General features: G+C 36.6%; 1 protein-coding gene across 6 annotated transcripts; it reads right to left on the reverse strand.

Moving 5' to 3' along the window:
- Positions 1 to 669: 669 nt before the first annotated feature.
- Positions 670 to 17,337, reverse strand: LOC131777248 (adenosine receptor A3-like). Of its 6 annotated transcripts, XM_066174550.1 has the most exons (4): positions 17,101 to 17,337; positions 16,853 to 16,916; positions 8,789 to 8,881; positions 670 to 2,162 (listed from the first exon to the last, which is right to left on the reverse strand). In XM_066174550.1, exon 4 carries the CDS (start codon positions 2,123 to 2,125, stop codon positions 1,094 to 1,096), a length of 1,032 nt encoding a protein of 343 aa, XP_066030647.1. In that variant the 5' UTR covers positions 2,126 to 2,162; positions 8,789 to 8,881; positions 16,853 to 16,916; positions 17,101 to 17,337; the 3' UTR covers positions 670 to 1,093. The 6 variants fall into 6 exon arrangements, with proteins under 6 accessions (XP_066030647.1, XP_066030648.1, XP_066030651.1 ...); XM_066174551.1 differs by lacking the exon at positions 8,789 to 8,881; XM_066174554.1 differs by lacking the exons at positions 8,789 to 8,881; positions 16,853 to 16,916; positions 17,101 to 17,337 and adding an exon at positions 10,126 to 10,260.
- Positions 17,338 to 18,282: the final 945 nt, after the last annotated feature.

Consider the following 18,282-nt stretch of genomic DNA (forward strand, 5'->3'; position numbering starts at 1 on the left):
TTACCATTTCAAACGAATCAATATTTGAACTATCTTGAATGAACCAGATGGATTAATGAGGCTAGCCGCAAAATTTAAAAAAAAAATCTTAAGGTGCTGTGAAATAATGTTTTGATGAGATATGAGGCAGCTATGATGGTATCATGAAAGAAAACGACATTCAGTGTACGCGGCTTTGAGTGAGCTTTCGACTTGAAGCAATCAAAGTCAAATCAAGTCTATCTCATGGCGCACAGTGGGGAAACATTATTAAAATTAAGCTAATTTATCAGGGAATGAGGCTTTCCTTCAAACCTATTATTCTGTGAGGTACATGCATCTTAACAAACCATCACATCGCTTTCGAAAAGAAAGAGAAGGGAAAAACGCGCCGCATCAGCTCACTATTCTCTAGGCATCATAAACTTCTACTCTACACAGCGATTCTGGCTTGCATATTATCTCGCGATACAAGTGATAATTTGCATAATTTGAAGCCGGCAGCAAGTTTGATTTGTTTCTAGACTTTGTATATATTCTTTGATAGGGATTCATAACCCAAAAGCCTGTTCGTTTGTCCCCTGGATCATCATGGGTCAAGCAATCGTTGCCCAATCTTTTGTGATTAAGAAAAAAAAGTCCGTTTGACAACCACTGACAAAACAAATAATTGCTATTCCAATAGGACGTTTTATTAAGCTTTGATATACACCTTATGTTTATGTCAATTTGTTCGGATTTTCTGATTTTGCTCTCTGGCCAGGTTTAGTAGAGAGATCAAGATTTATTGGATATCAAATGTTTTGTATTAACTAGTGTTATTGATGATGATTTTGCAGACAAACGTTTTCGGTGCTCATTTGCACCTGTTTTAAACAGTTCATTTTTTTTCTATCTTCATTTGCTGTTTTAGAACCAGGCTAGTCGGTATGAATATAGGTCTGTGAAGGAATATTTACAGATTTGAAAAATTTGATGTGTTTGTTTCCCGGATAATCTTTCTTTATACACATTGTTCAAAAAGCTCCTTTATCGAGTGAAGGCTGTGGTTGGAACTTTGTCCCTTTCAGGAAATCATCCTGTTGCAAGTCATAATCCGCCGCTGTGTCTCAAATTAAACAAACGTTGAACCCTTTGATTGAGTTAAACGGGTTGTTTCTGAATCGTTAAAACGATTCCTCTTTTTCCTCGAAAGACCCGAAGCCTTACGAAAATCAGGCTTTCCAAGAATGTACAAACACGGATTGATCAAAGATGAGACGAACCTTAGCCAAAGCATTAGAATCTGGGCAAAAGGGCTGAAAGTAACCTCAAAGAAATTGCTGCCTAATACAAGCTCGAGTCGGAGGAGAAAAAACGGCCCCCAGCAGACAACAAATACGAGAAGCATTACCATGAAGACGGAGGCCACCTTCCATTCTTGCCTTGTACTTCGTTTAGTCTCCTGCCATCCAGGTGTGTTGTGCCTCTGGATGTTCCTGCTCTGTCTGTGAACTTCATACAAGATGCGGCCATACGTGTACGCCATAACAACCACTGGAAGACCAACGAAGGCGAAGAAACAAATGCTGTCGACGATGATGATCTTTTTCTTGTTTTCTGGAGAGAATTCTTCCATAACGCCTTCGTTCATATCGTACCACTCGAGTTGGACGAGCATTACGAACAGGGAAATGGCCCAGATGACTGCAATGAAATAAAGGACGCGTTTCTTGGTCACCCAACTCATATAGCGCAAGGCATAAACTATACAGATGTACCTATCCGTTGTCATGGCTAGAATGTGGAGGACCGTGGAGGTTGAAGTGAATCTCATGAACATATCGGCTGCTACGCAAATTTTAGTCTCTTGGATAATGTTGCAACTAAGGAATAAAGGGATGGAAATGGCCCCCGTGCATAGGTCGGACAAGGCCAGACTTGTCAGGATATAGTTGGTCACCGTTCGCAAACTTCTCTTCAGACATACCAAAGAGATCACCCAGCAGTTCACTGCAATGATTGGAATGGCAATGGCGATGGGGAAGGAGTCGCTCTGGGCGTTGAAACCAGTCGATATGTCCTCTTCGAATTCATGTCCGGTACACGGAGCACCGGTGGAACAGTTTGAACTGTTTTGCGTTGCTACACCGCCTTGTGTTTCCATTGACAAATATCCTTGCTATTCAGTCTTCAACAGTGTTCTGATGAGATAGAGAAATGAGCAGTCATTTAGTAGTGTAAGAGGGCTAACAATGGTAATCTAATCAATCTAACTTGCTTTAGGTTCCCATGATGTTGCTCTCTCGAATTTAATATTTCAACATTTTTCATTATTTATTCACCGAACATTTCTTACAAAAGAAAAAGCTTTTCTCTCTTTTGCGAATGAGGTGGAAGTAAATATTGACGTATGATACACAGGGCTTTTCAGAGATGACATTTGTTGACCTTGAAAGGTCTAAAAGCTCGGCGATCTTTATCACAGACCGCAATCAAAGTATCGAGAATCGTTGAACAACCCTTGTCGGATTCTATATTTTCTCAGCACTGTCGTAATTATTCCATGATTTTATGAAGACTTCAAACCTTTTTTTTGTTATCTATGTTCTGTGGACTAGAAAACTTGGAAAGAAGTGATTGCATGCAAGCTTTGTTCGGTAGCGTTTGGCGAATGCTAAGCATAAAAACATCAGTTTTCGACAAACGAGTTCTTAGGATGCAGCCCAGAACACTCTCTTTGGCTAACGCCCGTTAAATTTTGACACCAGATGCATACATGTATGGCCAATTTAATTAAAAACTAATAGTCAAGTTTTGTCTAGTTGGAGGTGCATTTTTGTGGTTTCCATTCTATCAGTGATTCAATTAGGGCTTACAATGCGACAATTTACGTCAGCTGGTAAGTTTCTCTATCACTCTGTGTGGTAAAACACAGAGGAAATTTATTTGAGATTTAGGGAAACAAAAGATCCATGATCAGTGCTGGCGCTTGATTCAGGCACTAATGTACCATTAACACACGTACACCTACACACACAAAAGAAAAACCATAAAAAAAACCTACTCCTTGGTTCATTTATGATTAAAAATATCTGAGTCTCCTTTGAAGCAAAGATTTCGTTTTGTAAACATGCATTAAGTTCTGTCTACACCACATTAGTATTTGATGATATCTATCATAACTGTGGTGCATAATAGGAAAGCCTTATCGATTCTCTTCGTTCAATCTTGTGATTTGAAATTTCTGATTTTTAAAGGACAAATTGGTAACCTAGTTGTATAAATTGGACGCGGATAAAAATCAGTGGAACAGGGTCTGATTTTTTTTATCAAATTTTCTGGGTACACCACACTTTGATTGCTTCTCCTTATAAACCTCAAACCTTTGATGAGGGTTCGCGCAAAAACATCTGAGCTAGAGAAATAAAATCGAAAGGTCATAACTACGAGGAAAATTAAATTAAAGATCGAAAAGCTCTGCATGAACAAGTGACAGGTTATCACTTACTGTCGTTACTTTTAAGCAATATTTCATTTGCCTATACAAATGTACTTTTAGAAATTGACATGCCAGCTTTACCTTCTGTTTGCACTTGCAAAACACGCTCGTTTAGGATAATTTATTCAGCGGAAACAACTGTTTATCTTGTGGGATCTTAACTATCGAATATGTAAATGTATAGAAATTGTACGTAAGACATTAGCCAACCAGGAAGGAACTTTAATGTCGTGTCGAAGAAAAGTAGAATTCATGGCATGCGTGAGTGAAGAATTGGCCGGAGGTCATAAAAACTGTCAAGGTTTTTTTTCTTAACAAAACGATTTGAAGAGGAGACGTGATTGAATCCTCGCAGTACAAGGGACATTTCAAGAAATATTAGGAAATCAAATAAATTCTCAAATTCTCAAAAAAGGAGAACTAAGGGTATTTAACCGTGTACCTTTGGGATCCAAAGACAATTTGTCTGCTTTCAGTTAGGTTAATATGCTTTTCCTTTGCGTCTAACTTCGAACACTTCAAAGGCGGAGGGAAAATCGCGGAAATAAAAATTTCAGATTTAGCTTGAAGCGCGTGCCAACTCCATAGATAACTTTTCCATGGACGAATCACAGACTAATTCGAGTAGATCTTTCACTTGATCCATTTTTGAATCACTTAATCCTGTTTTATCTCGGTTTTATGAGGACAAACACAAACGCAAACCGTCATTAGCACTAAGCCTGCTTGAAACATCTGTCATCAATGTTAAAAGACCATGGTTTAGTTAGGAATGATTAAACTCAGGATTTTTTCAGCCATAAAATAAGCTGGTCGACTAAGAAGGGTTTTTTTGACGAATGTAAACCTCTCCACATCAAATTTGTACATCGACTTCTCTGCTTCCGTGATTTTACAGAAAAGATGTTTAGTCTATTTTCCTTCTGTTTGTCAGAGCTGAAAAGACAGCAGGTGATGAAGGGTCTAAATGCTTAAGAGTGCAATTGATGGCGAAGAAATGGTTAAGGCAAAATTGAAAAAAAAGAAAGAAAAATGGAGAGAAAAATGGAGATATTCTCGCCCACTTGAATGTTGTCAGGGTGAAGACAAAATCTTGCCTCGAATTGGCTGAGAAAACAGTAAATAAGACGGTTATTCTCTCTCCATTGTTCGAGAGCTTTTTTTGTAATCGCTTAGGAACAATTTGCAATTCAACCTACTTCAACCTAAGGTTGCACAATAGTATTAACCAATAAAAAATTGCAACCTCAATTCGCATGAAAAACCTACTTGGAAGATGGCGACCAAAATTTAAAACTCACGGAAGAGCATGGTTCAAGTTGGAAGTAAGATAATGAAAATTTCCGAAATGGTGTAAGTGGGGCTTATCCATATACATTTTGTACCCCATCCATATAAACTAACTACCTATGTCTATAGTGTTTTTTGTTCATTGATCTTTAAGATTTGAAAATTTATTTCCTTATCTTATACAGCATCTGGCTTAAAAGAAAGAAATGGAAGGATAATGAAATAAAAGGTGCGAAGTTTTGTTAGGGAAATTGACTTTTTAGCTTTGATTTACAACCCCGTTTGAATTAGTGCCTTTTCTCTTAAGACCTGTTTAGTCTATGCTTGAATTGAAAAAAATCACTGGTAACAAAAATACGCCAATTGGAAACGCCTCCTGGGAGGTCTTTCCTCTGTCAGTAGGAGTCTGGCCAACTGACAATACGTGTAACCAGACTGTTTTTGTCTTTCTCTGACTTATTGTTCGAACTGTACTTTTTGTCACCTCCCATGCTATTGCACTGCAGTCTTGAGATAATTAAAATAAATGGTTCGTTTTCCAATCAAGTGTTCGACAAATTCATTTAGCTGAGTTTTTGCGTCAAACCTCAGTCAGCTAGATGGGACTTAGAACAAAATCTATCTTCATGCAAAATACGTTTGCAGCTTGAATGTATACAAGCACTTGAACTAAAGGAAATTACTTCTTTCCCTCTGGTCAGAAACTGGAAAAAACTGTTTTTTTACTTAAATCGTCCATTGTTGCTAATGTATGCGCAGATGTGCGCCATAATTAAGGAAATTATGAAACGGAAAAAGTGATTACAGATTTCTAGTTTTAGTATAATTAGCTTCAAATAACGCCACTTCTTCGATCACCACCAAAATTTGAGGCGTATGGAAATTTAAACGAAGCGAGATTTTATTGTCATAAGAAACATATAGACTGCGATTTGATTCAGGGCGACATAAGGTTCAGAAAAATTTTAATATGTCCTCATGTATGTTATGTATCATTGGAAGGATTCTAGAAAAAAGTAAATTGCTATACGAAATACGATGAAATAACACTTGTATGATTACAAGAAAAAAGGAACTAGAAGAAATAAAAAGTCTTGGAACAAACTTTTGGTAACACAAATAGGGTGAGATGATATGAATTTGATAACATGGAAACTACTTACAGAATATCACGTTTTCAAGGATGGATTCCGAAAAACGATGCTTTGCGACACTTCTTGTTACACCCATGTTTACCTCTCGACCGACAAAGATGAACACAGAAAAGTTAAGCGAGCTCAGAGTGTGTGGAAACTAACGGACGCTCTGCTTTTTTCGCGCTTGGCCTACGTTTCGGCAAACGCGCGAGAACCTGGCTCATAAAACCGTTTTCTAAATTGCAGTTTTTTCAAAATATCTTTTATGTCGTATCAATAAAAACCCTCAGGCTTGTCTTAGTTGTCTTACCTTGAAACCTGTCTACAGACCTTCAGGCTCGTAACTTTTTTACTCCTCGATATATAAGTACGGATGAAACTGGGCATTAAATCGTTCAGCTCAACTGTTATCGTATAAGATCTTCTTCGCGATATACGTTTCAAGTAACGCGGCATACATGCATGAGAACAAACAAACCAAAATTAAAATTCTACAGGAAATACGTTTGCTAATATTTTCTCACCAAACACAGGAAATATTCCCCTGGAGCTATGACCAAATAAGTCTTTAAATTGATAACATCTTCTATCACACAAACTGCATGTCGAGACTTGAGAATTGGTTTAAGCATAGGAAATATGCCGTAGAGATTAGTTCCTGTTTGTGTCAGCTGAAAAAGCTTCACAAATATTCATCAAAAAGTCACCAAAATTAAGCGCAGTTGTGGATTTCGCGTAGTCTGTTTCATTGATGATTATGTTGAGGTGGCATGGCAGAGATTGCTGCTGAGCTCATTGTTATGGAAATCCTCAAAGAAACGATTTATTAATATTTGCAAGTAAAAAGAGTATTGTATAGCTACAGCGAAATTTTCAACATCTGTTTGTAATTTAAATATAAAACAAAAACCTAATGTGGTCTTCTTTTGAAATGAAGATCATATCCACTGATGAAAACTATTTTTTGTGTCATCCTCACCGTATCCATCAGTTACATTTGACTGCCTTGAGACTGACTTAGATTTATTTTTTCGAGACTGCAAAGTTTAATTAAATAATGGAGATAGGGCTGAGTGGAGTTCAATTCGGTCTGTAATCATACGAGTGATAACAAAGTCAGACAACCGCGCAGCTAAAGTCCCAATTTGTTTATCAGGAGCATGATTACTAACCGAATTGGACGACACGCAGTCTCATTATCAGTTGATCATAAAAATTACAATTTCCGAAAAAAGAAGAATAGCCAAGTTTAAAAAGAACGGGAAATTTGAAGAAAAGCCACAATTTGGGAGTCTGCACACTGTTTCTATGATGATTGAAACCAAGGTTGTGATTGGTTGATTAAAACTACAATTTTGAAAGTGATCGGCTTATTGAACTGTCCTATAAGAGATAGCCGATAACAAACCGTCCACCAGCAACTTAGCGATTGAATTAGTGGAAAATAGAAGTCTTTTTAAAACCCATCGCAATCGAGTAAATTGTAATTTTTATGATTGATTGGATAAAAACATTTATGTTGTTCTCATAACCCTTAAGATTCCCTCGATTAACCAAAACAGAACTTTTCCTTGCAATATCAAAACAATTACAAACAGACAAGTGATCAGAAAAACAAAAAATATCAGCAAGTGTAGTAGTAGTTGATCCAATACCAAATTCTCCAAACAAGCGTCATGAGAATTGTATGGCAGACAGTAAGGAGAATTACTAATAGGATCTTGGAAGTAAAGGAATTAAGGATCCTATTGATATCAATCTTAACTGCGGTGTAGTTTTAAACCAAGAAGATTATTATGCATCTTAAAAATCTAAACTGAACGACTGTAAGATATCCACCTGTAAACCCTTTGTCTATCATTGCCAAGAACTATAAATTTGCAAGAGGAACATCCTTAACACGTCAAGTATCGAGCAAAATTTTAAAATCGAACTAATGCCAAAGTCTTTATATCAAAAGTTTGAATGTAAGTTTTTGCACATAACAAACTTCCGGTTTAAGAAGACAACCTAGCGAACAAGAACTGACGTTTAACCAAGCTTTCTTAACTAGGACCCAGACCCGTCTTGCCTCAAACGCCCTCGGTCAATTTTTTCCCTTCTTATTTTCGTTCTTCTTCTTTCTCTCATTCTTTCTTTTTTCACGCTTTTTTTTTCTTTTTGTAGTCGTTATTTTTTTACTTATTTATTTCCTGAGTCGAACAGCTGCAGCTTCACGGAACAAGTCAATGAAAACAGATTGACACCAGCGCGATTGAACGTTATAAAACCAAAACCACTGTAATCACCAAACCCAATCAAGAAAAAACAAATTACGAAAATCCAATGCTCGAAGTGCGGTGAAATTCTAATCTTAAAAGATGTTAGTGAATTACACTGGATTTATTTCAGTTCAGCATCTGATTGGTTAGAAGGATGGAAAAGAAATTTCTAGTTCAATATTATTTTCTGTTTCGACCCAAGTAAGCAAACGAAGTTAAATTTCTCGAAAAACTGAAAATATTTTTGAGGTAGAAGTGACAGAAGTAAATCATCGTCCGTTGTAAACTCCGAAATGCCGAATTAATTGAGGAAAAAAATTATTTTTCAAGTGGTCAAGTTTGCAAAGGAAGTTCGATATCTCGATATCTCGCGCACTTGAGTTTTTTGTTTAATAAAACTAACTGGGATAAATCATCGGTCGTTTGTAGCCGCTAAAATGACATCAGTTTGAGGACAAAAACAAAAACAGATAACACTAAAAATTGTAAAAAATTCTGTTTCGACTTCAACGTTTCTCATAAGTCTTTGTCGAAAGCAGCATGCGCCAAACAACCAGAAATTTAAATGAAGTAATTTTAAATTAAAGGGAATGTTAACATAATGACGTTAACCTAAACATGGTGAATATTTGGAATCTTACCAAAGAGTCGAAGCTTTCAGGGAATTGCAGAGTTGACCAAAGACAATGAAGCTCGATGAAGACTCGTGACTGCGAGCAATATGCTTTCTAGATCTGCTAACAAACATATATATTTCGTGTAATACATTTGCATCTTAATTAGCCAAAGTAGATAAATTTTAAATGGCTGATTAAAAACCCTGGCCATAACATAATGCACAATTCGTTAATTCTGGCGGTTTCACTTGACCTTTAGGCTTGAATTGCTAGCCAAAGCATCCCATTAATGAGTGTTGCCAATACGCAGACCAGCCATGCGACTCTTGGTGCGAGGCGTGCGAGGTGTGCGAGGCATGCGATGCGTGCGAGGTATGCGAAACAGAGAGACTACCTATAGAACTGACCTTGTGTTCGTCGTTCAGACCAAAACGGTGAGATAATTTTACTGAGCTGTAAGTCAAGGCTATATGAAGAAACTAGGTACAAAAAGTAGCCCAGAATAGGAAAGATTTAAAGCGAACGCGAATGATTGTAAAACAAATTATTTAGAGATATTTGAAACTCTGTGATCTCATTAAAATACGATTTGAAAGAAGGGTAAATACCAGCTAATTTACAAAGGGGTATTTGAGCAGCTTTAGAGACAGTCTGATTATAAATTTATGCCCTTCAAATTGTCACGTTAACTGCACGAAAGCATTTATCGATGGGAAATCTATTTCTTACCAAGTTCATCAATCAAAATAAACCCTTTCCGTTTCTAAGTAAACAATGATAGCTTCATTGAAATAAGGAAAAAGTGTGTTATGTTTAAAAGATCGCATTCGCGGAGGTGTCTTAGGGAAGTGAATACATGCATATTCGGTTATTGAGATACAAGAGATAGTACCAATTAGTTAAATCACGAAAATTTTTTTTTGGCTTATCGTGTTATTTGGTAGTCTCCGGACTGGAAAATGGACTATGAAGATGGATGGTTTATTCAGAACTTCCGTTAGGGAATTTCAGTAGACAAAGCAACAACAGCAATTTGCGATATCAGAAAATTCACATTATTATCAAGTTGCATATTTTTGCATAGATTTTGAATGAAATTTGAGTGACGTCGAATATCACGACCATGTCAGGTTTTGACGTTCGCTCCCTTTCGTTTCTCCTTGGGGGAGGGGGGGGGGGGGAGGAAGGAGGTACGGCTACACGTAGACTAGTGACTGTGTAATGATATAATGATCACACCCAATATGTGCGCAACTTTAACGAATGGTTGAACCAGCGTTGCTCCGGTGTTTTGGTACCAGTAGCTAATGCTGTTAATGTCGTATCAAAAAACGTTATGATCCCATAAAACATTGCATTACCTCCTAAATTCTGACGAGTATCCACGCTGAGAACGTAAAACTCTAATTCAGTGCCTGCCGTTGCCCAGTCATCCCAAGCCACTCTAAGCTAGTGGTTGCCTCATTAACGTTCCTTCTTCAGTTTCTTTAATACAAACAGCTATTTCAATTTACGTTGTCGGATCAAAGCCTCAAGCCCACAAGACAAGACCGAAGGAGAATATGGGATCTTAATGAGACGCGCAAGGCAATACTAATTGTATTTTCAGCCTCCATGTCCATCTCGCGCCGACAACCCCGAAAGCCTAAAATTAATTCTAATCTACCCATACCGCCTTTCGGTCTTGTCCCGTACCCTTGAAGCTTTGATCCGACAACGTAAATTGAAATAGCTGTATATATTGTTAGAAAATGCTATATTATGTGAAAGAGGAAAAGAGGATCATTTGTTCTTAATTGTCGATTTGCTGTTTTCCTCACGCCTAATTGGTTGGTGGAGTTCGCTTCTTGAAGGGAGAAATTAAATTATGATCATGAGCTGTTTGGTTTTTCCTATGAATTGTTCTCCAGGTGTTCTGAGAATCGAAATTTCTTATCTTGCAATTCTAACAGGAATTTTAAGTTCAATTTTATTCTATTTAATTTTTTTCAATCTCTTTGACTCCATCGTGCTCACGTTCAAGATGCACCTCACCTATATGTTTTATTCAATATTTTTTTTTTACTGAAAGAAGCCCTTGCGTACGATTATATCACCGATTCTGATGGCAGGTGTTTCATTCGAACTTTCGTGTCTAAAAATTTCTCAGAAATTGGAAAAAAAAAATGAATCGGAAACGCTCTTCAATCTTTCTAGTAATCAAACAATTTTCTTCTACTACTCACCGATTATATCACCAATTCTGATGGCAGGTGTTTCAATTTGAGCTTTTCTGTCTGAAAAGTTATCAGGAATTGGAAAAAAAATCATCGGAAATGCTCTTCAATCTTTCTAGAAATTAAAATTATTTTTTTTTGGACTTCTCAACTACTGGAGTTAATATTTATCTCAATCTTTTTTTGCAGTTATTTTAGGATGCAAGGACCACATGGACATTATTCAATGAAGTTTCACTTTCTAATGAGCTGGCATGTCATTAAAACTTGGAACACTCTTAATCTTTGCATTTCAGGTGAAATAAATTATCCGCAATAGAATCTATATCCTTTGCCTAACGTTTTATCAAAACATTCGAATAAGAAACAGCTTAATTTAATCTTTGATTTCAGTTCAATTCTGAACTTTTTAGTATTAAGCGTTACGCGCGAAAGGCCGAAAAAAAAAAGATCCAATCAGTGTTGTGTGAACGAAATTTTGTGGGTTGTTCGCTTCGTCTACGAATTAGTGATAATGGACAAATTTTGAAGCGACAAGAGTGTTAGATTTTTCAGGTCTACTGGCCACAGCGAAATAATAACACTGATAATACTAAGGTTATTGGATTGGTCTAGACTATTAAATAAAATTCAGAATTGATGTTGATGTCAGTTTGTGATGATAAGATCGAATAGATATCGATTTAAAAGCGATAACTCACCTTTAGGCTCAATTTGATATCTTGTAGACTGGTCTTCAAAAATGTTCTGATCTGAGCCATACGATAATGCGAAAATAGAGGGTGTACCCTGGATATTTATATATTTTTTTGCTCTGAGATAAAGAAAAATTTTCTTTTTTACTATTTTAATGGATTTTTTTTGTTAGTGTTTCTGAGAATTTGCTGGTTCATCTGGACTAGACTTTTCTCCTCCACCTGCAGTCTGCTGATGTCGTTCTATTTTCTTTTTTTCTCCTCAGGGAAACATATCATTATAATTGTTAGAATTTAGCTTTTGGCTAGTTGTGACGCATCTGAGCTTTTCTTCAGCCAAAGTCGGGGACACAACTGGAGACTTAAGTCCCTGTTAAAAAAAAAAAATTCACTTTTTTTTTCCGCAGTGAGCGGCTTATCATGAGAACTTGTCACATGACGGAAATGAGCTATTTTAAAATGACTATGGTTAAAATTTGAAGTAACCTCCGATTGCAAAAGAAAAATCGTGAGAACTAAACAGTTTAAAGTGAACGTATTTCTTTTAAATTGCAGGTGTGAGGAAGCTAAGAGTTTGTTTTTATAATATAAACAATAACTTCGATTAAAATTAACTCGGATCAAGGATCAAATCTGACATCTTGGAGTGAAAACAAACTCATTTTAAAAAAACTGTGTACACAAATTAAAAATTCAAGTATTAGGCGCGCGAGGTAGGTTTTCAGTGATAGCTATTTTTTCTCTCGCCTTATGATGTTTTATGCCTGTTTCTGTTTTTACCCTAAATGTACGGTTCCGCTGAAAACCCGGAAAGCTTTCACCGAACTTTATTTTGCTTTCATTAAAATCCACAAAACAATTACCTGAAATAATATTATATTCAAATCCATTATTGTTTGCATATGCTAATGTTGAGTTGGTTGCACTCAAGTAAAATTCTACTCGAAAAGTTCTTAAATGCAAAATTTGGACCTAAAAATAAAAATTGCATTAAGTTGTGGGATTAGAATAAAAAGCATGCATTCGTTCTGATTGACCCGAAACTAAAGCAATAGAACCAATCTGTTGTCAGCTTTAGTTTTCACTACCGAAGCTATTTATTTTTTTTTTTTTCTTATGAGGTAATATCTCCCCTACCATATCTGGTTTTTTTTTTCTTGCGACCAGTGAATGGAAACTTTTTCGTATGAATAATATGTATCCAACAAACAGAAAATCAACAATTAATCAAATTTTAAGCAGAAAAATCTTCTTCATATCATTTAGTTGATTCAATTACTACAGTTTTTGGCTTGAACCACGATCTGTTTGCGAATAAGCGCAATTTAACTGCGTGGCTCACCTGTGATTATGACGCCCTTCTCTCCCGCGCTAGTTTACGTGTAAGAGGTAAATATCACGAGATCTGGTAGATGTCTGGTTTCCGTCAGATTGAGTATAAGAAACGGCATTTAAGTCTTTGGGTAAAGACATTTGTAATTTTACAACGTTTATTTTTTTGGCATATTTCTAGTTACCTATTTTTATATGTCTTGCTAAATGGTATATTGACACTTATTTTAGAATGTGACTGGAAGATGTGTGTCGTGATGATGCACGAAATTTTTGTCGGTTAATAATCATGTTATAGCGACTAACGACGCTGTTTTCATCCGAGTTATTAAAAACACCCACCATATTCATTTACACCCACAAAGCGCGGTATTTCGAAAGCAGCCACTCCTATTTCAATACAGACCATTACAAAAGTTATACCGAAGGAACATGGAAAACTCTTGTACTGTTGGTGTGCAAATTTCCGTGTCATATTCGTTCTTGCGAAATTTTCTTTGCAAATTCTTTTTTCCGTGTTCTTATCACCCTTTAATCATTACATTATTTTCTCTAATGGTCTGTGCTGTTTCATATCGGTTCGCTGCTAACTGATTTCCATTCAAAACTAAATAGCATATCGTAATTAAACATACAACCCCTACACCTAATTATCGCTGTGGCATTGAAGTTTGCAGCTTTCGGGCCGAGAAAAGGCTAAGAGTCACAAAAATTTGAATATGCGAAAGGTTATGTCTGGTAATAATGATATATCGTTCCTATATATATATGGGATTCTTCACAGCATAACCGTTTGGTCCATGTGTAACGAAGTGACGTTATTTCAGCTTTCTTTCGGCAATTGCGGACTAAATCGATTTAAGGTTTGAAACTGCGAAGTTTGAAACATAACACGAGCATTAAAATTAGGGAAAATATTATCATTAATGTCCCTCCGAATCGTGTAGTTGAAGGAGACTTGTGTTCACCTTCAAGAGACAGCTGACCAACTTCTTGACAATTTTCATGTAATGTACGAGAGACGGACCTATATCTTATACAAATTATTTTGGAAGGACATATCTTGAGCTGTTCCATCCATCGCGGTACAAAACTTGTCTCTGATCAACTCAGAGCAAAAAGAAATAAGCATGATATTTTCTTAATAAGAAGTGAAGTATTTAACATTCGTTTCCGCCACTTACATGTAAATGATTCCGGCAAACAACTGTCTTCATCATGGGCCATTACACAAAACATAATTTGTTCGGCCAAAGGCCCCATCTGAGGTCTCTCAGCTAATTTTTCGAACATCGCTGTAGACGTCACGCAGTTAGCAATCTCATTTTATAATCTTATTTATCAGTTTCTGTCTCACAAGGTTCCATATTTTCGTAAAATGCAAGCCAAATAATCTTGCATTATGGATCATTACACTTTTTTTTCGAGCTCTGAATTGTTTTTTCGATAACTCACAACCTGCTTCATGCAACTTTACTGACATGCATTAAACTGTATGATAAATTTGAGAACCGCTTGCTTTTCTCGTTCGAGATCATGTCAACGTCAGTCTGTAGAGAATTGTCCTAGAGAGAAAGATCAATTATTACTGTTTTGCTGAGAGCTGCGTTTGTCCCGGTAACGTCGTCTCAAAAGAAACAGCTTGCTCTATCACAGCAGTCATCCATGTGAAGTTATTTACCCTCAGTTGGTAGATTGATTCCTTCGGGAACGTATGTGGCTTGCGCTGATTCAGGACCTCAGCCGTGAAAAACATAATTACTTCACCAAAAGATCGGCTTCAATTAATTTTTTATGACAAACATTGAAAAAAATATAACAAAACAAAGATATAACAAACAAAAAAAATTACCAAAACATTCTACCCTCAAGTATTTTCAAAAAGGAAATTTGTTTAAACCAAATGCCATTTTAACTCAACTCAAGAATTTTCTAAGGATGTTCCAGCGATTCAGCTAAACTAACGTTCCATACAAACTCTTTTTACAAGCTTTTGTGCGAATTTTCACAAAATAAATATTATTGATATTATTATTCTCAGCAGCGTAAACGAATTTTCTTAGCCGAGTTCCGCTGAGAAAGTGCTAAAAAGGATGTGAAAATCGATCCATTCGCGTTAGCTTTTGGTCCCGTCCACCCATCCGACATTAATTTGTTTAAAGCGGAATCCGCGTTAATTTCAAACATTTCGCCGTTGTACGTGAAATGAGACATGAATTATTTGCCTGTCTTTCAGATTTCAGCCCAAGTTTTCCGTCATCTGTGATGAGCCTTTTGTTCAAGAAAAACAGCTTTTTCCTCTACCGCCCTCTTTCGCCCCTCACTGCACAAACCCGTAACACGTAACATGACGATAGACGAATTTCCCTCGACAAAGCTAATACTTTTTCAAGCAGAAAGGTACTGAAAAAAAGTTAAAAGTAAATATAGTAGGCTTCCAAGTTTCTCAGTTTCTGCGTTTCTTGGAAAATGTAATCCTAAAGAGAACATACGTTTTCGCCGTGTTGACAGAATTGAAGATTCGAGTGGATTGTAAACAGCTCAGTCTCATGTCGGCGGAAATAACTCAAAAGTCTAAAAGATGCCGTTCATTAGTAGAAGAACCCCCGCATTTGGTCAAGTCTACATAATGGACTTAATTATATTCGCACAACTACTTTTAGAGCGCTCACTTAAGTAGAAAAAACTCGAAATTTTCACTCGACAAGCTTGCTAAAAATCAGCTTTGTTAGCTTTGTAGCTACTACATTGTTCATATTTCTGTTTTTAAGAACACGCTTAACCAAACAAGGTGAACCGCTTTACCACTGAACAAAATTTTCTATTTCAATAATGAAGACTTATTCATTGATCAATATAGTAAAAAGGTTGGAACTTCAAGAGGAAACTACTAACCAAATCAGGTGAACGTGTCGGCTCTAATTGTCTACTTAAAACGGGGACCTATTCTTGAGCAGGAAATAAACAACATTGATTAAAAATTACTAAGAACAATACCACCAGCTGGATGCATTTTGTTTTGAATTAAAAGAGCTGTCACCTAACAAGACTTGAAATCGCATTCAGACTCCAAGTGTTTTTGAACGTACAATCCTAAAAGGGTAAAAGTCGGGGTATCCTCTTTCAGGCAATGTAGGATGTAAGTGTTTTTATAAAACTAAATCATTAACAGGGAAGAGAGAAATGTTTCTGACAACTAGTGAGGTGTTTTGGACCGGACAGGCTAAATAAGATTCAGTGTTATATTGTCTGAATTGTACGCAAAAAGGCTTTTGATTAATAACTAGGTCCACAAGGGCGGGTTTTGTTCGCTATCTTTGTTAGCGGCAGTAACTCATCTCATGCCTTTTCCTTTGGAAGAACAGAACTATAGTGAAACTCGACTAAAGAGCTTGCTTGGCTTAAATTTCCTCTTTTTTTGTACCATTTCGTCTGTTTGTCGTTAGTTATGCATTTATCACAAATAAATGTTTTAAGTTTCGGATATAAGCGCTGACTCTCATGATGCGGTCTAAACAAGAAATCTTATCAAAGCTGACTCTTGAAACCTGCCTCGTTCGATACGCTGGATTATGTTAAGTCTAGTATAAAGCAGAAGTTGTCTTATATTCATGCCAGGGACTGATCTGTTTAGAAAACGTTTAAAAATCAAATCTGAATCAAATATAATTTAATCGGATATTGGTTATGAGTAGCAGACCAAACGAGGGCGTTCGATCTTGGAACTGGAAGAAAATCGACTTAATATTCAATCCATGTCACACCTAAGCCTTCCCACTTAAGTCTCTGGCTAACCTTGCCCTCAAATTATCGCCTCAATCAGCGTCACCTTAATTTTTTCACACCTGAAAGTACAGCCTCCCTTGAAATTACTGTCGGTGTGCTTGTTTACAAGGTTCACACTTCGCTCTAAAAAAATTAAAAATAAGAAGCTGTCAGTAGAAAGTAAAACTGAAAAATTAGTTTAGAAATTGTCTATAACGTTTATTTTTATATAGCTAGATCCTTTACTGAGCTATCGAAAATTTTAGACAAAAAAAAAAAAGATTTACCCACGGCCAAATCATGTTGAATATTTTATGATTCCACTTACTTGCTTTCTTTTCCTAGTTGATTAATTTTGCATCAACCAAGGAGAGACTTTTGCGTTAGCGATGTTACACTGCACTACAGATGCGCCTGTGAGGTCAATTCTGATCGTTTCAGCTTTAGAAAGGCCAAAACATATCGAGTAGCTTGAAAAACCTTCATCCCTCTTAATTCCAAATCGAAAATTGTAAACTAGACTTAATCAACACTGTCACAGCATTAAAAAACGTGACTTGAATTATAATGATTGCTCAGCGGCGTAGTCCAGCTAATAAAAAGGAGCTTATAGATCATTCTCTTTTGACTTTTCATTGCTTAGAAACAATTCAATAGCTCTTTTATGTTGTCAGACTTATGCAGCTGTACTCCTAATGAAACCTCGACATAGTGTACAAATGTCACTCGTTTCAGTCCGTCTCGTTCAACCATCCCCACTTTGATGAACTCATACGACTGTCGTCCAAAAGATTCGACGAAAATGTGCTAGATCGTCCAATGGTTTAATAGTTATCTCAACACTCAACACACTCAACCCTTTGTTTCGCCAGCGACCAGAATGAAATATGAATTAGCATCAGCTTAAGTATTACGAATACAAATTTATTGTTTAATTAGATTTATCCGAACGAAAATAATTCCTCCGTAGTAGGAGACTCAGATGTTGTTAATCGTTGCTCTTAGGGATCTGTGCTACCAACAGAATGCATTGTGCTACTGGTGGGTTCAGTGGCCGCTTAATGAATATACTGGCAACGAAGCTACGACAATGCTTAAGCCTTTTGCAGCTTCGCTATTCAACGCTCCAAATCAAACACAACAAAGCCAACCTCGCAGGCTACTACTGAGTTTTTTCTTAATTTTCTCACAACAAATTGAGGAGATAAATTTTAATAGGAACCTCAAATGTCATAATCAGAAGCGTAGATATACTTTTAATTCATATTATAATAAAGCTCGGATATAACACGTACTGTCATTGGTTGAAAGAGCGTGCTCTATGAGAGTAGAGAGCATAGAACTGAGCTAAAGCTTTTACGCCATCTGCCAAATCGTACTATGTCCGACCTTTTCCAGGACTTCTTTCTAGCTTTTCTTTCGTTAATTGAAAGTGAAATTTCGGAACAAGCGAGCAAAGGTTTGCAAAAATGCCAGGCGCAGTAATTTACGTTACTGTAACGTGAGCAGA

This window comes from Pocillopora verrucosa, chromosome 11 (genome assembly GCF_036669915.1).
Source record: "Pocillopora verrucosa isolate sample1 chromosome 11, ASM3666991v2, whole genome shotgun sequence".
NCBI classification, from domain to species: domain Eukaryota; kingdom Metazoa; phylum Cnidaria; class Anthozoa; order Scleractinia; family Pocilloporidae; genus Pocillopora; species Pocillopora verrucosa.